Here is a 24,687-nt window from a genome sequence, read left to right on the forward strand (position 1 = left end):
AGACTTGTCTCAGGTCACCTATGGAAGAACTGAGACTTGAACTCAGTTCTCATGACTCCTAGCCTAAGGCTCTTTCTCCCATTGCCAGGGCCACACAAGTGCTTGCTCCTTTGAGTACAGGTGGGTGGCTTGGGAGAAGGAGTCAGCAGGAGGGACAGGTATGCTAACTTTGGGGCCCAAAGGCAGGGAGAACCCGGGAATGGAAGATGGGGCCCCATCCAAGCCCTTTTCTCCTTTGTTCATCACCAGAAAGTCCCCTTTTCTTTGGGTAACTGGATGTTCAAATCTCCACCCTGATCCCATCTCTTTTGCTGATAATCCATGACTATGTCTTCTCGCCCTGTCTGGGGATTTACTAGGAGGCCCTGGATCTGGGGCTGCGGGGGGGGAAGGCGGAAGCTTGTCCTAGCACCCCAGGGCCCCAGGCCCTCTGTCTGCCCCACGCCCTCCCCAGGTCTGCCCTGGCTTGCTCTGACTCCATGGGGCAGCTGGCTTTTGTCCTAGTGGAGCATGGGAACAGCTCAGGTGGGGATGTAGGAGGGGCTCCCAGCAGGCCTCACCTTTCCCACCTGGCATGGTTCCCACTCCACACCCAAGGATACCTGGGAGCTGGCACAAGGACCTCTGAGCCCTCCTGCCCTGCCTTCCCCACTCTGGGGCCCACTGGATGGTTGGGTGTGCTGGGGAAACTGAGGGAGAAAACCTGAGGGTGTGGGGACCAGAAGACTCTGTGTGAGTGTCCTAGGACCCATCCCCCTTCTGAGATAAGTTTCTCCAGCTATCAAAAAAGGAGCTGGATGCTGGGATTCTGTAAAGTCAGCAGGTGGATGTGAGTCCAGCTAGAGCATCGATCCTGGCCAGCCCTGGAATCTGAGTTAGGAGATCTTTAAAAAAAAATGCCTCCTCATACCTGAGCGCCTACTATGTGCTAGGCGCTGCATCAGGAGATTTGTGTGCATTATCTCATTGAATCTTACATCAATCCTCTGGGGTGGTTCTTATTATTACGTCCATTTTATAGATGAAAATACTGAGGACCAGAGAGGGCAAGTACCCGGTGCACAGTGACACAGCTAGTAAGCTGTAGAGTCTGGATTTGAATTCAGGTCTCCTGGACTTGGAGCCTGTGCTCTTCTTTTCTGGCAGTAGAGGCTCCTGCAGAGATGTGTGGCCTCGGGGGGGCAGAGCCCAGCCCCCAGGGGGAAACTAGTCTTCCCTGTTGGATCTGTCTGAGGGTGGTGGGTTTCCCATTCAGGAAAGGATATGCAAGCCAGCCTGGAAGCCTCCTTTTTGAGCCCCCTTTCTCTCTGGGGGGACAGGATGTGTGGTTCAGACCATCCCTTCTAACCTGAGATGCTACTCTCAGTTCTACTCCCAAGCCCTGAGTAACTTCAGCATTGCACATCCTTTCTAGGCTTCAGTTTCCTATCCACCAAACGGACACAGTTCCGGTGCCACTGGGCTTTAAAAGCTCAGTGCGTCAGGATCTCGGGTGAAAAACTGTCTTAGAGGCAATCGTCGAATAATTAATAAAATGCCTTGGCTGGGGCCGGAGCAGAGGAAGTAAGTGGGCGGCGGCCGAGGTGACAGCTGGCTGGAGAGGTGGAGCCAGGGAATGGGTGGGGAGGGGGTGGGCCAGGCGGGCCAGAGCTGCGGGTAGAGTTAGAGACGCGCTCAAGGAGCCGGCTGTCCGTATTCCGCACCCATCAGCCGTCCCCGCACCATGAGCCGTGAGTCCGACCCCAGTGCCCCCAGGAATGCTCTTTGCCTCCCAGTGGAGCCTTGAATGCCAGGCTTACCCCTTAATCGCTCTCCCTCTGCAGGGCAGAGTCTCTGGCTCCGGTTCCCGCTGTTCCTGCTGCTGCTGCCGTCCCTAGTCCTGCCCGCGGACCCCAGGGCGCCGGCGCTAGGTAGGCGGCCCCGTCCCTGTCCCAGGGAAGCCCCTGGTCCTGCAGCCCCTGACTGGCCCCTCTCCCTCCTCTCCTCTCCAGCAGCCCTGCTTCCCCTTTCTGCATACAGTGCCTGGGAAGGGGGAGGGGGTTGAGTCTGCTGATGGGACAGGGGCTTTCTGATGGTTCTCGGGGCGGGGCGGGGGCGGGGGTGGGGTGTGTGGCCTCGGCGAGGTTGCTATAGGGTTCTTTTTTGGGGAAAGGGCAGACTGACATGTTGTGCAGCCTTTGGGAGAAAGGACAGCCCCTCTCTAACCTCCTCACCTGATCTGGGCCCCCAGCTGTCCAAGCCCCCTTCATTCCCAACACCCCTGCTTCCTGTGGGGGCCCCTACCGAAGGCAAAATCGGCTGGCGAATGAGTTCCCTTTCTCCAGCCTCTAACTTGCTGGGGACCCATCCGGATTCCTAGTCCCAGCAGAGAAGATCTGCGGTGAGGACCCCCTGTGCACTAGCCTGGGAAGACTGGGAGTGGAAATATATTTACAGAGCCAGGTTGCTTCCTCTGGGGTTTAAATCCTTACCGATGAGGTCCCCATGGGGCAGATGCGGAAACTGAGGCTCAGATAGATGCCATAACTCCCTCAAGCTCACGCAATACATGGTGGGCTCAGGTTTTGAACTTGGATCTATCAGACTTTAGGCACTTTGCAAAGTCTTTCCACAGAGAGTGCCCTTGTCCCCCTCCCCAACCCCCCAATGGACCCTGGTTTCATCACCCCAAAGGTGATGGAGAAAGTCAGATCCTGTAAAATTCCACCCCCCCCACCCCCCACCATGCATGTACCAGGTTCCAGGTGAAGGAATTCAGCTCCTCCCTCAACCAACCTCCCTCCCCCAGCTTACTGCTTCTCTGTGAGTGTGTGTGTGTGCGCGTGCGCGCGCATGTGCACGTGCTCAAGGCCTGGACATAGCTTCCTCCACCACCTAGCTGTGGGATCCATCCCTCTCTGGGTCTCCATTTCTCTTGTGTAAAATGGGGGCAAGAGAGGAAGGGAGGGGGCTGAGCTTCCCTGATGCTCTAGGGCTTGATTCAAGGAGGAGAGAGGAAAGGTATCTATGTGGACTGTGAATTGGACCAGGCTGCCTGGAGAAGAGAGTTTGAGTGGGTGGCATTTGGGGAAGCCAGGGAGAGGAGGGAGGGTGCTCCAGGCAGGAGTTTGGGTGTGAGCAGAGGCCTAGTTTGTGAGAAGAAAAGGAGGAAGACTCATGTGGCCAGCACTTTACAGTTTGCAAAGCCCGGCTGTGGGCATCCACTTTATTGGTGCTCACAACAGCCCTGCCAGGGAGATGTGATGGACCCATTCTACAGACCTCTGAGGCCCAGAGGGGTGAGCTCATTTGTCTGAGACCCCAATAGCAGAGTTGGGGCTGCCCGGGCTGCCCCGGTGACCAGCCGCACCAGCCCTTGGCTCAGTCCAGCAGTCCCTCTGAGGCCCCAGTTGGCCCCCTCCAGCCCCCTGGGGTACCCAGGCCTCACCCATCTGTCTTCCTGTGTCTGTTCACTAATGCCCAGTGAGGCATGGTCTGTGCCATTTTGTTTTTTTGCCTTTTCTACTTATCTTTATATCATTAAGTGTTTCAATGGAATTGTTTCTCTCACGGCACAAACGTTCCCAAGGGCTGCTTTATGCTAGTTTTTGGCTGGAGCCTGGAGACACAGAGCTGAGAGGAGCTCACAGTCTGATGGGGTAGACAGAATGCTAACAGACCGTCATCCGAGGGGGTCAGGGCTGGACTGAGGGCAGTACAGGGGTGTGCGGGGCTTGGGGGAAGCAGTTACCTGTCAAGTGTGAGGAACTGAGGAGGCTTCTTGGAGGTGGTGATATTTGATGTGGACCCTGAGGAGGTGGTGAGTGAGGGGAAATACTGTGAGACTTTACTGTGAAACTCTGTAAGGGTCTTTCTGGTAGAAGCTGAAGCCTAGTCTGAACCGCAGGCGGCATACGGGAGCCTTGGGAGCAGTCGGCCGAGGGGCAGGTGCTGGTTAGCAAGGGCCTTTGAATGCAGAATGATGAGCCTGGACCTGGGCCTGAGGGTAATTGGGAGCAGGAGAGTGGGTTGGAGGGATGACTTGGGGGTGAGACTGGAGATGAGAAACCGTTAGGGAGGCTGCTGTAAGGGTCAAGGGAAGAAAGGATGACAAGTTGGGTGCAGGGGCTGTACTTCCAAGTCTGTGAGTGAACTGAGGTCCAAGATACCTGAGCATCTGCCCTGGGAAGCCAAAGCTTGTGTTTTGACCTCAGAGGGGCAGCAAAGGCCAATCTTCTAGGAGATGATGGCTGCAGACTTATCTGAGGGCAGGTGGCTGGGGAGAATGTAGCTTCTGCGTCTTGTGTCGGAGAAGAGGTTAAGTCTAGCTTGGAGGGCAAGGCTGTACCAAGGGCTCCTTAATGCTCAAGTTCATCCCCTCCAGCTCCTGGACTTGGCTTCATGCTCTCTCCTTGGCTAGGGATAGGGGCATGATCTGGCAGTCAGAGCTCCATATGAGGTGGAGGGCCCAAGGCCAACGAACCCTGGCACATGGGATGGGAACCCAGCCTGGGCCAAGGCCTCCCTGCCACTCGCCTCCTGCTACCTCCTATCTGCAGCACTAGCTGGGTCTGTGGGCCGAGAGGGAGCTTCCTCTCCAGCTGAGCTCTTCCAGCTTTGGGCCCAGCTGTCAGGACCTGGTCTGGTGGTGCCTGGCATCTGGCTGCTGCCCTGGCTTGCTGTAGGGGCTGGGGCCCAGGTCTGCTACTAAGGTTCCTTTTTCTCTCTTTGACTGCCAAGGCCCTGAAGCTTGTCTAAATATTATTCTTATGAGACTTCAGTCCAACCTCTTTAACGAGCCCTCTTGCTGCCTGGCGCCTGTGCATCCTAGAGGATTTGATGTTCGCCCACTGCGCCTGGAGCCCTGACTTCTGGGCTTGGGGACATTCCTTGCCTGAATACTCAGAAAATTGTGGAGCCAGGCAGTCCTGGACAGTCGTCTGTGGGAATGTGTGCAGTATGGGCATGCCGATCCACCCCACCTCTGAGGTGGCTTGAAGGCTGAGTGAAAGCAAGTTGCGAGGTTTTCTGTTGCTAGTGCTGGGGAATCATATTGATATAACTAATGGATAGATGATCTCCATCCAGAGGGAGGGGAAGGGGAGGCAGAGAGGGTCTCCTTAGAGCCCGTCTGCTCCATCCTCTTCCTGGGATACACACAAAAAAATGAGGCCCAGAGGGTGCAAGGGACTTGCTCGAGGACACAGAGCCAGTAAAGAGCAGCCACTCTCTGATACATCTTTTCCCAGCACCTATTTGCTGCCTGGCCTCGTGCTTGGGCATGGGAAGTCAAGAGGCGTTAGACTCAGTGCCTGCTTCTCCCCGGTTTTCTTTCTTGGTGGTGTCTTATACAGGGTGTCCACTGAGCACAGAACTGGGCTGGCAGGAAAGCATGTGGTATTTCAGTTAGACGGAAGGAAGGCCTTCCTTTGTGAATAGTTCCCAGAACTCTGGTTGTGACATGGGATGGTGATCCCTCTGCGGTCCTGGTTTCATTTGTTCAAGATTTTCAGGTCCACCTCGAAAGAAGGGTGACAAACCTACCTCACCTGGGGTCATTCCCAGCCTATGGGTCAAAGTGACTCCCCTCCCCATCCCTTCTCCAATTTCACGCCTGGGCACCTCCAGGAGGAGCAAAGGAGGGGAAGCAAAGGGGGTTCAAGTCTTGGCTCTGCAGCTTCGAAGCTGTGGGGCTTGGGCGAGTCTCCTGCCTTCTGAGCCTCACCTTCCTCATCCGTGCCCTGGGGAGTTTCACTCGCTGCTCCTAGGAGTGCGGAGAAGATAAATGAGTGGTGGATATGCAAGGCTGTGGAGTGGTCAGCTGGAGCCCTGGCTTCCTGGCCGACAGAGACAGTCCACCCATGGGCAGGCTTGCCCCTGGGGAAGCAGCATGCAGTTCCTTCTCTGCCCACCCTGACACCCTGGGGCCCCAGCCGCAGCTGTTGTCCTTGCTGGGGAGAACTTTTCTTGCCCTGGGGCAGCTGGTGTTTATGGAAAGATTGGGAGGAAGAGGGAGGGAAAGTTGGACAGCTGGTTTGGGAGGGAGGATCCTTGCTCCGCCCTGCATGCAGCTTCTTGGCAGGAGAGGGTTGCGGGCTCTCTGCTGCCTGCTGGGGCAGAGCCCTAGGCTTCAGCAGGAAGCCTCCCGGCTAGACTGAGCCCTTGGAGCCAGCTGCCAAGGGCTGGGAAGATGAGGGATCATTTTGGCCAAGCTTGGGGTGGCCAGTGTCCTCACTTCAGTTTATTAATCCCACTAACATTTGTTGCGCTCTGGCCACTATATCTGGCCCCCTGGGCGGCTGGATTTCTCCAGGACCTGGGTTGAGCCCCAGCTGTGTGCATGGCCTGTGTTAGGGAGGAGAAAGTGGGGGAAAGCTTCACCCCTGCTCTTGGGGGCTTGTGTTTGAGTTGGAACACAGAGCTGGGGTGAGGGAGAGCGAGAGGAGTTAGAGTGTGGACATTTGGGGGAGGCTTTCTGGTGGACGCTAGGCATGGGCTCAGGCCAGAGGGTCACGTGAATTTGGAGGGAATTTATTAGGGAGAAGCGGCAGCAGTTTGGGTGAAAGATGGGGAAGGTCCTGAGGCTGTTTGGCATTTCTGGGCCACAGCCTGGGTCCTGCCTGCCTGTGTCAGTCCGATAAGGCCTTTTTGTCTAGCCTTCTTCCCGTTGGCCCCTCCTTCTTACATCCCTTCAGGGGCCACAAAGACTCCATTGTGGGGCTGTTGGGAGTCACCAGGCTTAAGCAAAACTATTTGCATGACTTTTGTGATTCTGCTTTCTTGCTCCCTGTGTATGTGTGAGTGTGGGTGTGGTGGTGCTGGGGGCCCCCTCCAAAGTGGGGGCCCAGAGGACCCTCCTGCCCAGGCCCAATGCTGTGAAGTGAGGAGATGAAACAAGAGGGATCGGGCCTTGCCCAGGGTCGTGCCCTCTGATCACAGTACCCTGTGATGACTTCCCACGCTTCTTGCTACCCTCTCGACCTCCTATAATAGGAGTTCACTGTAATGTTGGCTCTAAGCCCAGATAAGGGAGTCTGTCCCCAGAGGGGAGCCTGGTGCTTTCTTTCTAAGGCTGGGGAAAGAGCCCCTGCCAGGAGCCAGGAGTCCTGGTCTGCAGGAGGCCCTCCTCTGCTCTGCGTCCTCGGCCAAGCCTCCACCTCTCCCTGAACCTTGGTCGCCCTTGCTGAGCAGTGAATGAGTGCTGAGTGAACTCTAAGCAGTCTCTGACTTTGCTGTTGAAGTCACTGAAGCAGTGAGATCTGGGTTAGACACAGGGAGGGACTTCCTCATGGGGGTTTCTCTAGGAGGCTTGGGAGCTGGTGCCAGAGTTCCATTCACCCTCAGGAGATTTTTCCAGCTGCATCTCCCCTGTTCCCTTGGTCCCTGACTTTTCTCAAGATCCTAGAGCCCAGACTCCACCGAAACACGTGCCAAGGCTGGGCCAATTAGGAGTGGGAGCTGAGACAGCTGAGAGTCCCCTCAAACCCTACTCTTTCTGCAGGGTTCTGGGAACCTTCTTTCCTTGGACTTATTTAGGGATGGGGCGGAGGTGAAGGGATGAACAGTTGGTCTGGTGTGATTTGCTGGATGGCCCGTCTGGGTTTTCCCTTATCTGGCCTCAGTTTCCCCATCTGCAAGTGTCTGTTAGGATACCTGCTCAAGGAAGAGCAGAAGGGATGGGCAATCTCATCTTCCTAGTGTCCAGGTACCCAGAGGTTGGGGGCTGGTCTGAGAGCATCCCCCATCCTGGTCCCTTTCCTGAACCCCACAAACCCTGCCCCTGGTGCTGGGCTTTGTCTTGGCAGGAAGTGAACGCTCAAGAAGCCTGTGGCTGCAGTGCCTTATCAGCTGTTTCCTAGCCTTCAATGTCACAGCCTGGGGCCTGTGCTCTTCCCTTGCCCCTCTTTGGTGGTATCAGGGAGGGAGTGGGAACTTCCTCTGGGGGCCCCATGTGGGCAAGGCTGGAGTTCCAGAGCAAGCCTGGAAACAGAAGGACGGGGGTGCTTTCTGTTCTCAGTTGTGGGAACGGAGAGGCCCTTAGGGGAACACTGAAGTCCAGTGGGTTAGGTCAGAGCTGCGACTTGAGTTCATGCCTCTGCCCCCAACGAGTGGACAGCCTAGGGTGGTCTGTGATCTCTGTTTCTCACCCACAGTGAACCCCTGTTGTTACTACCCATGCCAGCACAAGGGTATCTGTGTCCGCTTCGGCCTTGACCACTACCAGTGTGACTGCACCCGCACGGGCTACTCCGGCCCCAACTGCACCATCCGTGAGCTGGGCCTCCAGCCCCACTCCTTCTGTCCTGGGCCCCTCCTGCTCCCTTGGGCTTGTCCTCCAAGACACCCCCCCCCCCCCCCCCCCCCACTTCCTGCCCTTGTCTCTGGTCATAGCCCTATTCTTTTCTTGCCTGGCTCTGACCTCTGACTCTCTCCCTGACCTGGCTCCAGCACAAGCGGTCACTCCTGGCACACCTCACTCTCTGCTTCTGGGCTCTGCGGCGAGTCACTGCCCGACCTGACCTCATTCTGTCCCTGTCCTCACCTGGTTCTGTCTCTGTCATGTGTTATCACCCCCACGGTTCTGCCCTCATCCCAACCCCATGGGTTCTACCCTGTTCCATCCTGGCCCTTGTCCCGATCCCCATCTTCCACTCTGGCTACTTTTGGTCCTGCCAAGAGGCACTGACTGAGTGGCCCCACTGTCCCCACAGCTGAGCTATGGACCTGGCTCCGGAATTCATTGCGGCCCAGCCCCTCCTTCCTCCACTTCCTGCTGACACATGGGCGCTGGTTCTGGGAATTTGTCAACGCCACCTTCATCCGTGACATGCTCATGCGCCTAGTACTCACAGGTGAGTGGAGGAAAGGGCTCCCCTAATCTGGGGGATCAAGAAATGCTGCCAGCTCTTACAATTCTTGGTATCTGATAAGGGCAGTGGGTGGGGAGACTATGATGCCAGATAAAACAAGTCTAACCCAAGAGGAGGTGGGGAAGGGGGTGTATCTGTGGGTGGGGATCCACTTGTCTCCGTTATTTTCGCCCTTTGCAGTGCGTTCCAACCTTATCCCCAGCCCCCCCACCTACAATGTAGCACATGACTACATCAGCTGGGAGTCCTTCTCCAATGTGAGTTATTACACTCGTGTGCTGCCCTCTGTGCCCCAAGACTGTCCCACGCCCATGGGGACCAAAGGTAATGGAGATGGGGTGAGGGGGCTGGGCCTGGGGATCACAGGAGATGCTCAGTTCTCCTCTTTGGGAAAAAGCAGGCAGAAAAGCAATTATTGACCCATTTCACAGACAGAGGGACCAAGGCAGGACATATGGACATTCCAGAACCAGGGATGAAGTCAGGGCTGGAGAATGAGGACAGGAAAGGGTGGTGGAGGGTCTTGCCTGAGGTCACCTAGAAAGTCAGTCGCAGAGTCAAATTAGTGTCTCCATATCTCTATGCCTCTGTGCCTTAACCTTGTCTACTGAATGGGTGGGATCCTGCTGGGATGGGGTGGCTTAAAAGTTGAAATGTAGGGGGGTGATAATGTGCTATTTATTGGGTGCTGATTCTGTGTTTGGTTCTTTACTAATGTAAATAGTTTTACATGCTTCATCAATGTGCATTACACAAAAAGTCAGATTTTTTTCTTTAGTTGCCTAAGACCCCACTTGGTCTCATTGGCAAAGGTCTTCCTCCTGAGGCTTTCTTCCCACTGCATTCCTGACTGTCCAAAAATCCGGGGGTTCGCTCAGTCCAGAGCCATCCATTCAGCTTCAAGTTCAGAGAGGACAAGAGAGGCATCAGTCCTCCACTGCCACCATTGTTCCTGCCACGGAACACTGGTCCTGTGCAGCCCTGTGGTTGTGCGCTCTTACAGCTTCAGAACCTTGCATATGTATTGATGTCCTTAGTTGGGCCTGAAGGACACTGACAGTTCGCATGCACGTGTGTAGCTACTATTCCCAAAGCATAACTATGCTGTCAGGATAGCTGGGTCTCATAGAGCTTCTGGACTCTGCCAACACTTTGTGGAACCCGTCCTTGCTCAGTGTGCCTCTGAGTGATGATTCCAAGTCATGGGGTACAGATCACTCTCTCCAACTTTCCTTTTGGTGAGTTCTCTTTGGGGTACTTGATGACCCTTCCTGCTAGAGGAAACCAGTCAGCCATTTCAATCCATAATGCTATTCTATTCATCTTAAACCTTCAACACTGGGCCTCACACGAGCTAGTGTGAAAGGATACCTTCACCAGAACACAAAAATTCAATTATGTCTTTCTTTTTTTTTATTTTACTTTTTTTAAAGATTGGCACCTGAGCTAGCAACTGTTGCCAATCTTTTTTTTTTTCCCTGCTTTTATCTCCCCAAACCCCCCGGTACATAGTTGTATATCTTAGTTGCAGGTCCCTCTAGTAGTGGGATGTGGGATGCCACCTCAATGTGGCCTGATGAGTGGTGCCATGTCCGAGCCCAGGATCTGAACCCTGGGCTGCCGCAGCAGAGCGCGCGAACTTAACCACTCAGCCACGGAGCCAGCCCCCTCAATTATTTCTTTCTGTGAGACCATTGGGTACCATTCATCTGACATTGACATAATGAGGAAAGGCCTCTTAATACTTATTCTCATAATGACGGACACATGCTTCAAGATGACTTCTTGTCTTTAACCCAGGCAGACAAACACTGGCATCATTTAAAATAGGTTGGCAAACTCCAGCCCACAGGCCAAATTCAGCCCACCTGTTGTTTTGTAAATAAAGTTTTATTGGAACACAGTCACATTCTTCCTTATCATCCATGGCTGCTTTCTTGCGATAACAGCAACAGAGATCATATGTTGGCAAAGCCAAAAATATTGACTCTCTAGCTTTTTACAGGAAAATTTTGCTGACCTTTGATTTAAAAGATTCCACCTCACCAGTTCTCTGTGATGCTTACATTATCTCATTCACTCCTTAAATCCACTGCATGAAATAGATATCATTTGCCCTATTTTATAGATGAAGAAGTTGAGGCTCAGAGAGATGAAGTGACTTTCTGTGTTCACACAGTTAGTAAATGGCATAGCCAGTTTCAAACAGGCTACTTTGCTCCAGGGCTGGGGAGTCCAAATTCATTTTTTTTTCTTTCTTCTTTCTTTTTGGTTAGCTTTTTCAAAGTAGCAAACATACACAAAAGTTGAGAGGAAAGTATAATGATCTCCTATGTATCCATCTCTCAGTTTCAAGACTTGTCCACAATTTTACAATTGTATGTCATCTATCTCCTCTCACCTTATTTTTTTATGGAGTATTTTAAAGCAAATTCCAAATATCATGCCATTTCACCCATAAGGACTTCTAGGGTCTTTTGGTAAAGAAGGCACAAGGGGCCATCTGATGGGAGGGAGGTGGCCCTGCTGAGGCCGTTCTGGGCTTCCTGTGTGGACCAGTTTGGTCTGGTGAGCCCAGAAGGCCCTTGGGTAGGAAGATTCAGACAGGAGGCAGCTACTGCTCTTTCCCACCTCCCCAACCAGGGAAGAAGCAGCTGCCAGATGCCCAGCTCCTGAGCGATCGCTTCCTGCTCAGGAGGAAGTTCATACCTGACCCCCAAGGCACCAACCTCATGTTTGCCTTCTTTGCACAACACTTCACCCACCAGTTCTTCAAAACTTCTGGCAAGATGGGTCCTGGCTTCACCAAGGCCTTGGGCCATGGGGTGAGTAACTCGGAGAGGCTCAGGGTGTCTTTAATCTAACTTGGCAGGACCTAACTTGGCACATGTAGGTTGTTCCCAGTGGGGCAGGATCCGGTGATTTGAGTGGCCCCTCTCTCTGTCCTCAGGTAGACCTCGGCCACATTTATGGAGACAATCTGGAACGTCAGTATCACCTGCGGCTCTTTAAGGATGGGAAACTCAAGTACCAGGTAGCACTGGGCATGGGGATGGGGCTTTGCGAAGGGCCTTCCTCGGTCTTCCCTGGCAGAGGCTGTTGGGGGAGGCTGGGTGGTTTCCTGAGGGCCAGCTACAGGAGCTGGAGGTGCGTGCAAGGAGGAGAGACAATAAACTCTGGGAGAAGGTGCCGGGCAAGAGAAGCAGACATGACCTCTCATGTCTTCCTGGGAGGCAGATTTTGGGACTCGACAGGAGATGGGCATTTCCAATTTGCATTTCCTCATTTAATTATTCCTCCATGTTATTTGGTCACTACGATGTGTCTGGCACAGTTGGTTGAGCATGACCCTCATAATTAGGGGCCCAGCCCTCAAGGAACTCATAGCCTGGGAGGCCACAGATATAAACACTAGAATGCTAGTTCCATGAGGACTTTATGTCTGAGCTAGCACTGTCTAAGAGAAATACAATGCAAACCACATATGTAATTAAAATTTTTCTAGTGACCACATTAAAAAAGGTAAAAAGAGGGGCCAGCCTGGTGGCGCAGCGGTTAAGTTTTCATGTTCCGCTTCTCGGCGGCCTGGGGTTCGCCAGTTTGCATCCTGGGTGCGGACATGGCACTGCTTGGCAAAAAGCCATGCTGTGGTAGGCATCCCACGTATAAAGTAGAGGAAGATGGGCATGGATGTTAGCTCAGGGCCAGTTTTCCTCAGCAAAAAGAGGAGGATTGGCAGTAGTTAGCTCAGGGCTAATCTTCCTCAAAAAAAAAAAAAAAAAGGTAAAAAGAAACAGGTAAAATTGATTTGAATAATATGTTTTGTTTAACCCAATATTTCCAGAATATTATCATTTCAACATGTAATCAGTACAAAAATCATTAATAAAATATCTCACATTCTTTTTTTCATGCTAAATCTTCAAAATCTGTTCTACCTTTTAAATGTATAGCACATCTCAATTTGGATGCCAAATTTTCATTGAAGATATCTGATCTATATTTAGATTTCATAAAATTTAGCTGAAAAAATAGATTTACATGCCCAAGTTGTTCTAAGTGTACTTAAAGATTTTCCAATAGCTGAAATATCAGTTTTAAAATTTACATCTAAATTAAATTAAATTAAAAATTCAGTTCTTCCTTCACACTAGCCACATCCCTAGGGCTCAGTACTGCACATTATTACTGGCTACCATATCGGACCCTGAAAATCTGAACAAGCAAAAACCAAAACAAAAAGTTCGCTGCTAACTCTTTAGGGCTAAACACAGTACTTGGCGTATAGTATGTCCTTGGTGTATATTTATTGAATGATGAAGAAACTGCCATGCAATTAGTTATGCTCACAACAACTATCACCAGGGAGAAGCCATGAGAGTGTTCAGAGTGTGGGAAGGCTTCATCAGGAAGTATGAATAAACCAAGAGTTGCATGAAGGATGAGGAAGAATTGGGGGGCCAAGAAGGGGAAAGGGCTCTCTAGATTAGCATGTGCCAGGGCTTGGAGAGGGGAAGCAGCCTGAGGGACATGAAGGGAAGATAGAAGGGAGATGCTGCTGGACACCTGCATGTCCCAGGTGAGGGTGGAGACTCTGCGGGGCCATGTTAAGGATTTCTGATTTCTGCCAAAAGGAGAGAGAGTACTTGGAAGGGTTTTTTTTTTTTTTTGAGGAAGATTAGCCCTGAGCTAACATCTGCCAATCCTCCTCTTTTTGCTGGGGAAGACTGGCCCTGAGCTAACATCCGTGCCCATCTTCCTCTACTTTATATGTGAGATGCCTACCACAGCATGGCCTGCCAAGCAGTGCCATGTCCGCAACCAGGATCCGAACCAGTGAATCCCGGGCCGCCGAAGCAGAATGTGCACACTTAACCGCTGCACCACCGGGCCGGCCCCTTGGAAGGGTTTTGAGCCAGAGTGTGATGCTAGATTTGGGTTTCTTAAAGGATTGCTCTGGCTGCAGAGCCGAGAATGGACTGTCTGGGGGCAGGAGTAGATGCAGGGAGCCGCTTACAAGAGGAGTCAGGGTGGAAGATGAGGGTGGGTTGGAAATGGGTGGTGGTAGTGGGGATAGAGAAAGGGACTCATTTTAAGAGAGATTTAGGAGGTAGAATCAACAGGCCATAGTTAAGAAGGGTGGGCAGTTGCCCTGCCTGATATGGGCAGCTGTAAGTAGGAGTAAGAGGGTGTCAGCTGTGGCAGGTATCCCCAGGTTGCCAGGTGGCCCCATCCCACAGATGCTGAATGGAGAGATGTACCCGCCAACGGTGGAACAGGCGCCTGTGTTGATGCACTACCCACGGGGTATTCCACCCCAGAACCAGATGGCCGTGGGCCAGGAGGTGTTTGGGCTGCTTCCTGGGCTCATGCTCTATGCTACGCTCTGGCTACGCGAGCACAACCGTGTGTGCGACCTGCTGAAGACTGAGCACCCCACCTGGGATGATGAGCAGCTCTTCCAGACGGCCCGCCTCATCCTCATCGGTGAGGACTCCAAACCAGCCCTGTCCTGGAAGCTCATGCCCTCCATCCTGAGAAGCAGAGGGTGGAGTGCTTGGGGACAGAGGGCTGGGATTAGAATCCTAGCTCTTCTGCTTACTAGCTATGAGAACTTGAGCAGGCCCCTTCCCCTATATGAGCCTCACTTTCCACATGCGGACGTGGAGGATAATGATGGTTGTAAGCATTTGTTAAGATGGCGAATGAGAAAGCACTTAGCACATAGTAGGCCCTCAGAAAATGGATGGCTGTGATGGTTGGTGATTAGTTGGGTGACTCACAGAAAATTTGATTAGCCACCCCAAGTCTCAGTTTCCCCATTGTACTGCACCCAGATGCACACAGTGATATCCTCCACATGTGCAGGTCAAACCCGGCTTGCCCAGCCTTCGGGAATCCTCGTGTTTCCTACCTTGCATGTATCTGCCTTCCTGGAGTTTGGTAGCTTCTGGGTGACTCAGGGCTAGGATATTTTTGTGTCCCCTACGGGGGCGAATCTGCAGCCTAAAATGTCAGATGGTTTCCTGCCTGGGAGCTTGGCCCCTGATACCCCTGTCCAGACTGTATTCACTCTGAGTCACCAGTAACCCCCTCCCCTTGCCTCTGGGCATCACTGGGCATGGCTGGTCTCAATTATAGTGTCTGATTCCCTGGAGTCTGGAAGAGCCATGCATGAGGGACAGGAACAGTCTAAAGGAGAAGGAGCCAGTTCTGAAGTCCCAGCACTGCAGAGACCTTGGCCAGAGAGGGCAGGTCTGTGGCTGCAGGCTGTCCAGCACTGGCTGGTGATGAAGCTGTGACCAAGGCAGAACTCACAGGGTGCTGCGCATCCAGTGCCTCCTTTCACACTCCCCAACAACCTCATGAAACAGATATGAAAACTCTTGTGAAAATTGAGATTAAGAGAGGTTAAATGAAATCTCCAAGGCCACTCAGCTGAGGAACACTTGAATGAGGTCTGGCTGCCACCAAAGTTCATGCTACTTCCTCCACATCACGAGGGGGCTGTTTCCTGAGTGGGGAGAGGTTGTAAGCCTTAGTCTGACCTTTCGTAATGTGCGAGTGTGGGGAAGGGTTTCTCCCTCATGCCTACACTTAATACTCCTGCTTCTCCCCTACATGTATCCACCCTCACTATTATCCCAGGAGCCAGCCCAGGTGGTCTAGTGGTTAAGAGTCGGCACTCTCCCTGTGGCGGTCCAGGTTCATTCATTTCTCGGTCAAGGAACCACACCACCCATCTGTTTGTTGTCATGCTGTGGCGGCTGCTTGTTGCTGTGCTGCTGAAAGCTATGCCACCGGTATTTCAAATACCAGCAGGGTCAGCCATGGTGGACAGGTTTCAGCGGAACTTCCAGACTAAGACAGACTAGGAAGCTCACCCACTTCTGAAAAAATTGGCCATGAAAACCCTATGAATAGCAGCAGAGCTTTGTCTGATTCAGCACTGCACGGTGAGAGGATGGCGCAGAAAGATTGGGCAGGGTTTCGCTTTGCTGTACACTAACAACAAAATTCTGCCAAGTGGTTTAGATGCATTCATCATCTATTTCTCCCATCGACCCTGTGGATACTATTATACTAATATTATTATAGTATAATTTTACAGATAAGGAAAGTGAGGTTCAGAGAGATTAAGTAACACAGCCTGAGCTTAGGGGACCAGAAATGGTGAAGCCAGGATTTAGACTCAGGTCTGCTGATTGCAAATCCAGTGGCTCCAGATCAATTTGCTAAAAGCTAATTTGTCTAATGGTTGTTGGCCAAAATATCAGTTTATTTTAATATCTGGTTGACTAGTTTTCATTTTTCAGTGGCGTGTTCAGTGTGTTTCTTCCTGGCTCTTTGCTTTGTAGCTGGTTACTGAGGGACAGAGCGAAAATCTAGTGTTAAGCATTCTGATGTATGAGAACAAATAAGAAATATATTTGGGACTAGATTCACTTTCTGTCCTCAGTGCCCCTCCTTTGCTGCTGCAACAGTTCTCAGAGTGGTTTCTTTGAAGCCCGCCTCACACACTGAGGGTGTCAGCACACCGAGAGCCTCTGCTGTCAGTCTCCACTTTTCCATCTTCTGTGGCCTCTCCAACCTCTTTTAGTGGGCTAGGAGATGGGGGTCACCCAAGGGTCACAGAACCAATTCCCGGATACTTCCTTTGCATGACCTGCTTATCTGCCTACCGCCTTCCTTTGGAATGTTGGGGTAGCTGGTGGCTCCTGTCTCGGGACGTCAGTCCGACTTGAGACAGAAAGTTCCGTTTTCACACCCCGTTACAAACAAAGTGAAAGTGGCCAAATAAAATGAAACAATAACAACAATAAAGAAGCAAAAAGCAAATACTTTTCATGAACTGGCCTGCTTCCCGAGCCCTGTGCTGTGCTGACCCTCCTGCCAATCCTCCCTCCCAGGGGAGACCATCAAGATCGTGATTGAGGAGTACGTGCAGCAGCTGAGCGGCTACTTCCTGCAGCTGAAGTTTGACCCGGAGCTGCTCTTCGGCGTCCACTTCCAGTATCGCAACCGCATTGCCATGGAGTTCAACCACCTCTACCACTGGCACCCACTCATGCCTGACTCCTTCAGAGTGGGCTCCCAGGAGTACAGCTATAAGCAGTTCCTGTTCAACACCTCCATGCTGGTGGACTACGGGGTCGAGGCCCTGGTTGACGCCTTTTCTCGCCAGATCGCTGGCCGGGTAAGTCTCAGAGGAACATGGCTGAGGGCAGGTGGGATCTGGGATCCAACAGACCTGGGTCCACATCCCAGTTTTCTTTTCTGTAAAGTGGGGATAGTGTCACTGCTCTAGGGTGATTGTGAGCATTCCTTCATTCATCCTCTTGTTCTTTTGTTCATTCAACAATACCAGGCATTACTCCAGGCCCTTGGAATATAGTGGTGAATGAGATCAATGAGGTTCTTGGGTCCTTCTCCGTTTGGCACTTACACCCTAGCAAGGAACAATAGTCACATAACAGCTAAAATCATCTGAGCACTTACCAGATGTTAGGCACCCTGCCAAGTGTTTTTCTGATGTTATCAGAATTGTGAAACCATGTTAAGAACCACAATATGGAAAGTCCACAATTCCCTGGGGACTCAGAGAGAGGCTTCTGACCCAGAGTTGGGGGCTGTGGATAAGGAAGTGATGTCTGAACAGTGATCTGAAAGATGGGTAGGGATTTCCCAGGGAAAGAGGTAGCGTTAATGGCAAGGGATGATTGTGTTCCAGATGGAGGGGACAGCATGGCAAAGGCCTGGAGGTCAGAGAGCATGGCAATTTGAGGACCAGGAGGACATTGAGGGTATGGTAATATATTGAAAGTGCCTGCATATAATAGCTCTTTACTAAATCATAGGCCTCTGTTATGGGCTGAATTGTACCCGCTCCCCAAATTCATAACCTCCAGTACCTTAGAATATGACTGTATTTGGAGACAGGGTCTTTAAAGAGGTCATTAAGGTCAAGTGTGGTCATTGGGTGGTCCCTACTCTGACTGGTGTCCTTATAAGAAGAGGACATTAGGCTAGAGACATGGAGAGGGAAGACATGGGAGAGAGGCCTCAGAATGAACCAACCCTGCTGACACCTTGACCTTGGATTTCCAGCCTCCAGAACTGTGAGGACATAAATTCCTGTTGTTTAAGCCCTCCGCTCTGTGGTACTTTGTTATGGCCACCCTAGCAAATGAGTACAGCCTCTTTCCCTGGAATTCCTGACCAACTGCCTCCTGAATCTCCCTTTCCCCCCATTTGGAAGCTCCCATCTCCTTCTTCCCAGCTCTCTGACTCCCTAGTCCCCCACTTCTCTCTAATCCTTGTCCCTAAGCTCTATCATGAAGATGTGGCACCAGATGGATTTAGGTTTCCTCCTGGTAATTTGACTGAAATTAGTGTATGCTGCCACCAATGGGCAGCTGCTGGCTGGTTTATGGCCTCTCTTCTCTGTGAGGACACAGACATGAATAGAGACAATAGCTTTCAGATGGGGCTATATGGTTTCCAAAGCATTTTCAAGGAGTGACCATGATGATGTGCGTGAAAAGCCCTGGTGTTTATGCTACAAGGCAGGAGGGCAACCGAAGTGTATTGACTCTTAGGGTATTAAAAAGAATGTGAGAAGTGATAAAATGGGGCTCTCCCTGATAATCACCACACATGGCTGCCATCTTAGGGTCACCATGTGACTAACACTACAGTAACTGCTTTGCATGCTTTATCTCACTTATTTCCCCACAAAGATATCTGGTGAATCCTCTTATCTTCTCCATTTTTGCATATGAGGAAACTGAGACTTAGCTTGAGTAACTTGCCCAAAGTCCCTGTATTAGTTGCCTAGGGCTGCTGTAACAAAGGCCACAAATGGGGTGGCTTTAAACAGAGGAAATTGATTCTTTCACATTTCTCAAGGATAGAAGTCTGAAATCAAGGTTTCAGCAGGGTGGTGCTCTCTCTGAAGGCTCCGGGGGAGAATCTGTTCCATGCCTTGTCTTAGCTTCTAGCTGTTACTGACAATCCTTGGTGTTCCCTGGCTTGTAGAACCATCACTCCAACATGGTCTTCTTTTTTCTCTTTTGATTAGGACACTAGTCATTGGATTAGGACCCACCCTGATGGGATATGACCTCATCTTAACTCAATTACCTCTATTTCCCAATAAGTTCACGTTCACAGGTGCTGGGGATTAGGACTTCCACATCCTTCTTTGGGGAACACAAGTCAACTCACAACAGCCCCACAGCTTGTAAAAGGCTGAGCTGAGATTGGCACCAGCCTGTGCTCGCTTTGCTCCAAGGGGTATGATTTCACCCACCTATGCTTTTCCCTTTTTCCCACCCAATTATATTTGTTCTAAACACACAGAATTCTTTCTTAAGCATTAACATTATCAATTCATCCCAAGCAATAAAGTTTTCTTTAGACTAATACTCCTTAACTGTTATGAATCAGAATTTTTTTTCTGGAGTCTTCTTTCATCTCACCAGGTTACCTGGGCTTTGAACCCTATTTTCCCTCTCTTCAGAGGATATTACGCCACCCTTTGGTCTTGGAGTTAAACTCCCGGTTAGTTAAGCTAAATTTGTGTATATATTATAGTTTTCATGGCAAGATTTTAGCTTCCTCCCTGCTAGCTTATGACCATTCCCCTCCCAGGAGGTTTGGCAGAAGGAAGGAGAAAGAACAGACACAGTCACCTGTGCTTTTGTGAGGGGTTTTATCTGATCTGAATGGGGTGACTTGATACCCTGTGTTCCTACTTTCTAGCTCTAAGTTCCTCTTTCCTAATGGTGGCTGGTTACTAGAGGTTCACTTTTTAATATTAGATGCTCAGTAAATTTTGTTGAATCTCAACTAAGATACAGGGAATGAAAAGCAGTAAAAGTAGGTTCCGTAACAGGATCCCTTAAAAGATTAAACGTCTCTGTTCTATAAGAAGTGATTTCGAGAGTGACAGGTACATGTCAGTTCTTCTAGGTATAATTTAAAAAATATCTTAAGAAAGCCATAAAGTTTTGGTCCCCCAAACTAATATTCCTCCATCCTTCTGTTTCTATCACTTTCCGGCTCAGAAACCCTTCTGCCCCTCCAAATTTCATTTCCAGAGCTGGGATGCCCTTTCTCTCTGCTGGAGGTCTTGACTGTGGCCATGCTGGCTGTCTCCTCTGCAGAGTCCTAGTTGCTGAACCTAATAGTTCTAGAACCTTCCTTAATAGGATGTTGGGAGTTCTCACCTAAATTCAAAGGGTTGGGGAACAGTGTAAGCTTGCGAGCCATTAGAAAGGTCCTCCTGGCCCACTCCTCACTTTAAAGATGAGGAAGCTGAGACTCAGAGGGGGTCCCCGAGAGAGCATGAAGTGGCAGACCTAGGGCCAGGTTCCCAGCATGGTGGCTGCTAGGCTGAGCCATGCTCTTTGTCCTAGCTGAGGAAGGACTCCTGACCTGAAGTTCACTTCCAGGACAAGGTGGCCTGGCTCTCAGACCACAGCTGTGTTTCTCTCTTGGCAGATCGGTGGAGGTAGGAACCTGGACCACCATGTCCTGCACGTGGCTGTCGACGTCATCAAGGAATCCCGAGAGCTGCGGCTGCAGCCCTTCAATGAGTACCGCAAGAGGTTTGGCATGAAGCCCTACGCCTCTTTCCAGGAGCTCACTGGTGAGCAGTTGTTTCCTGCTCTCCAGGGACTCATGATCAAGTGAGGAAGACATCGAGGAAACAGAATGGGGCCATACACGTGGCCAGCACAGTGACTGTGGGATTATAACGGGTGTGGGAGCACCGTGCTGGATAACCCCTGTTGTGGGGAGAAGGTGGCTTCTCAGCTGAGTTTGAAGGATAAATAGGAATTTTCCAGGTGAAGAAAAGAGAGAAGAGCATTCTAGGTAGAGAATCAGAAAGTACAAAGGCACAGAGGTTGTGCAGAATGAGCCTATTCGGGAAAACAGTCACTGGTGTGGCTAGAACAAGGAGCTTATCTGGAGAGGGTAGTGATGGGAGGTTGGGACCAAATTGTGTAGAATCTTGGATTCTAGATTTGGGTTTTATTCTGTCTAGTGGTTCCTAAATACCCATTTATGTGCCAGCTACCTAAGGATCACTTAGAAAACTGATTAAAAATAGCAAATCCTGGATGTCTCTCCCAGAGATTCTGATTGAGTAGGCCTGGGTGGTGCCCAGGAATCTGCATGTGTGTGTATGTATATATATATATACACACACACATGTGTATATGCACGTACATATGTACATAAGCATATATACATATATATTTATATATATTTATGTGTGTGTCTGTGTATATATGTATTTGTTGTTGTTGTTCAAGATCCCCAGCTGTTGGGCAGTCAAGTTTGGGAACCCTTGTCACAGACAGTGGGGAACCACTGAAGTGTTTTGACCAGGGTGAGACATGACCCATGACTGTGTACTGGTGGCCTGTGGAGGTGGATTTGAGGAAGCTGGTAGGGAAGCTCAATGTCTGTCTCCCGTGACAGCCTAGAGGGCCAGAAAGAGCATTGTTGCTAAACCTCTGTGTGAGCTTGAACAAGCTACATACATGTCTGAGTTCCAGAAGAATGCAGGGGCCTGGACCAGGATAAGGCCTTGAAACCTGCCTGTGAAGGAAGCCAGATGAGTAATGTTGTTGTAATGATCAGGTAATTAGGGCACAGAAAAAGTGAGATGAGTTGCTCAAGGTCACACACTGTTTGGTGGTAGATCCAGGCCTTGACACCCTCTTCAGTAGCAAATTCCTTTCCTAGATGCAGCCCTGAAGAAGGGTCAGTCAGCTAGGCTAGATTTTAGGCATGTGCTCTGTGCTCAGATTGCTCTTCTGAGGTCCCTTATTCTCTCCAGAAAAAGGTAGACCTAGAAGATTCCCTCCCCAGATTAACCCTAATAGACGGCATCCCGATTCTGACTCTAGCTTCTCCCCCTTGTAGGAGAGAAGGAGATGGCAGCTGAGTTGGAGGAGCTGTATGGAGACATCGATGCCTTGGAGTTCTACCCTGGGCTGCTTCTCGAGAAGTGCCATCCAAACTCCATCTTTGGGGAGAGTATGATAGAAATTGGAGCTCCCTTCTCCCTTAAGGGCCTCCTAGGCAATCCCATCTGTTCTCCGGAGTACTGGAAACCGAGTACATTTGGTGGTGAAATGGGCTTCAACATTGTCAAGACGGCTACGCTGAAGAAGCTGGTCTGCCTCAACACCAACACTTGTCCCTATGTTTCCTTCCGTGTTCCCAAGCGCCCCCAGGATGATGGGCCTGGTGTGGAGCGGCCTTCCACAGAGCTCTGAGGCAGCTGGGCCACAGTATTCTGGAGGGTAGAACTTTGCACTTGTCATTCCAGAATGCCGAGGCCAGGGTTGACGGTCTTAAATGTTGGGTTCCTGGTTTGGCGTTGAGAGTATCAGGGTTGACACTTAAAACTTCGCATCTCTCACCCATTATCTGGAATATTGTAGCCTTGTTTGTCATTCTAGAATGCTGAATTCTTGGTTAACCATCCAGAATGTTAGGAATGGGTCTCATTTGGCATGCCAGAACACTGGGTTCCTGGTTGACAAGGTAGAATGTTCAATTTCTGGTTGATTTGGAATATAGACATTCTAAAATGTGAAGCTCCTGAGGAAATCATCTAGAAAGTTCGGGGGTTCTCATTTTGCATTTGGAATTCTGGGAGGCTCTCTATAATGTTGACTTTCTGATTGGAAATTCAGAATGTTGTATTCCTGGTCGCTGATCCAGAACAGTGGCTGGTATGCCAGATCGGTCCTGATCTGAATGTCTAGAATGTTGATTTGATTCATTTTCCTGTTCAGTGAGTTATGCATGGAACAGGAGAACCTAATAATCTAACAAAAATGCATTGCCTGAATCTGTGCCAGCTCTGAGGTGGCAAGGAGGTGAGATGTTCTTCGTGGGACCCCAACTTAGACCTTGTTCCAAGGATCTAGAGGGAACAGGTGGGCTTTTACCAGGCCATTGGTTGGAAGCCACCAGAGCTTTGTGCCCATCCAGGTCTTGACTCATGGCAGCTGTTTCTCATAAAGCTAATAAAATTCTTTTTGCAAATTGCTTGCTATGTATGTCTTTTGATCCCATCCCCAGAAGCAGTGGCAACACTGAGGGGACCTTTCTCCCAGCCACAAGCAAATATGCTAGAGACTGCAGCATGAGACTTTCCACTGGGATCCCTGGGGCTTGTCCTTGTCTGGATCTTCCTCCACTGATGCTTCACGGCCCCTGTGGGTGAGACCTTGCCTTTTCCAGCCTACTCTCCTAAAACACATGACTCCCCAGGCTCAGGAGATGTAGCATTCAGTTCCCACCGTTTAAAACAAATTCCTCCATTGCAGGGTGTACAACAGAGATGAAGGGCATCTGGGGACGAGAGCGCTTACTATGTGCCAATTTTACGTATGTAATTCTCATTTGTTCTCACCTCAACAGTGTGAAGTAGGTGGTATGATTTGTGTTTCAAAACCAAGGAAATTGAGACTTAGGGTGGCCGAGTGACATCCCCAGAGGCAGATTGGGACCCAAGTCAGGCTGAGTCTAGAGCTGTGCCCTTTCCTCTTGCTTCCGGATTTGACTCAGTTCCAGGCCTGATTTTGTGTATCTGGCTCAGAGTCAAAGGCAGCAGATGGGGTGCAGTCTCCACCGTACGTGCATGCTATTCCCTCAGTCACAAATATTTATTTTCCTAACTCCTTACTATATACCAGTTACTGTCCCAGGCTTGGGGTTACCGCAGTGAGTGATCAAGACAGACAAGGCTTCTGCCTATAAGGAGCTCACATTCCAGTGGGGACAGAGCAGACGATAAATAAGAAAACAGTGGAATCAGAGAAATGCAAGGTGAATTGTGATGTCCCTTCTAACTTCCTCTGCTCTGTCCTCCCCTGCTTGACTCCTGAGCCTTGAGACCTTTTTTTCCAGCCACATAGACCCTCATACCTAGCAAAGAGAGAGGAGTGGTCAGAGGGTAAAGTATGGGGCTGTTAAGGATCCTTCATGCTCCCCTCTGTGGGCATAGAGTTCCTTGGGAGAATGATGGCCCAGAAACACTGGGGGAAATTGGCGTCCAGGCTGAAAAGTCCCTGGGCCTGGGTGTCTTGTCTTACGGTCCAGAAAGTGCTTGTTTCTCCTTAGCTGGTTGAGGACTGCTTCCACCACTCCTGACCCTGCTGAATGCAGAGAATGCAGTGCTTCCCTGCTCCCCAAGTTGTTCTGATGTGGAGGGAGCCTTCAGGTGCCGGAAGTGGGCCTGGCATGGCTGTGTCTTGTCTGTGCTTGTCTAATATCTATTTCCCCTCTGCCGCTAATCCCCCTACTTTGCCTGAGAATCTTTCCCTCTCTGGTTAATTTCAGTCATGGTGTTTCATCAGGGGCCCTATTGTGGCCAAGGGGTGGGCCTGTGAGTCATTCTCAGCCAATCAGACACCATCTCCTTATAAATTGGCCCCTGAGGGGAGTTGCATGGAGATTGAGAAAACTGACTGATCCATCCCCACAGCTGAGCTCTGAAAAGACTGTTCATTAGTTCCCGCTTCTCAGATCACTAGGGAAGCCTGGATTTCTGACTTTCTCAAGACCTTAGCTTTTCCTTCCATCCTGGGGGCTGCTCCATGAATTTCTCTTTCACATAAATCAGTCAAAGTTGGATTTGTTCCTTGCAACCGAACCTTAATGGCTGCTGACCTGAGGTGACAGAAGCACTGTAGTGGCTCTGGAGCGGATTTTAATCAGTGGAGACACACTCAGACTAGTGCTTTAGAAAGAGTACCCTTGGGTACGATGGACAGCAGACTAGAGCAGGAAGGACTGGAGACTGGCA

At 50.7% G+C, this 24,687-nt stretch overlaps 1 protein-coding gene across 5 annotated transcripts; it reads left to right on the top strand.

Annotated features, from left to right (window-relative positions):
• Positions 1–878: 878 nt before the first annotated feature.
• PTGS1 (prostaglandin-endoperoxide synthase 1) lies at positions 879–22,926 on the top strand. 5 transcript variants are annotated; one of them, XM_070250357.1, is made up of 11 exons: positions 879–1,563; positions 1,824–1,910; positions 8,133–8,249; positions 8,691–8,831; positions 9,030–9,173; positions 11,493–11,674; positions 11,800–11,883; positions 14,090–14,336; positions 16,760–17,046; positions 20,355–20,502; positions 21,789–22,922. In XM_070250357.1, exons 4-11 carry the CDS (start codon positions 8,807–8,809, stop codon positions 22,142–22,144), a joined length of 1,473 nt encoding a protein of 490 aa, XP_070106458.1. In that variant the 5' UTR covers positions 879–1,563; positions 1,824–1,910; positions 8,133–8,249; positions 8,691–8,806; the 3' UTR covers positions 22,145–22,922.
• The last annotated feature ends 1,761 nt before the right edge of the window (positions 22,927–24,687 follow it).

The sequence above is a fragment of the Equus caballus genome, chromosome 25, assembly GCF_041296265.1.
Source record: "Equus caballus isolate H_3958 breed thoroughbred chromosome 25, TB-T2T, whole genome shotgun sequence".
Lineage (NCBI taxonomy): Eukaryota > Metazoa > Chordata > Mammalia > Perissodactyla > Equidae > Equus > Equus caballus.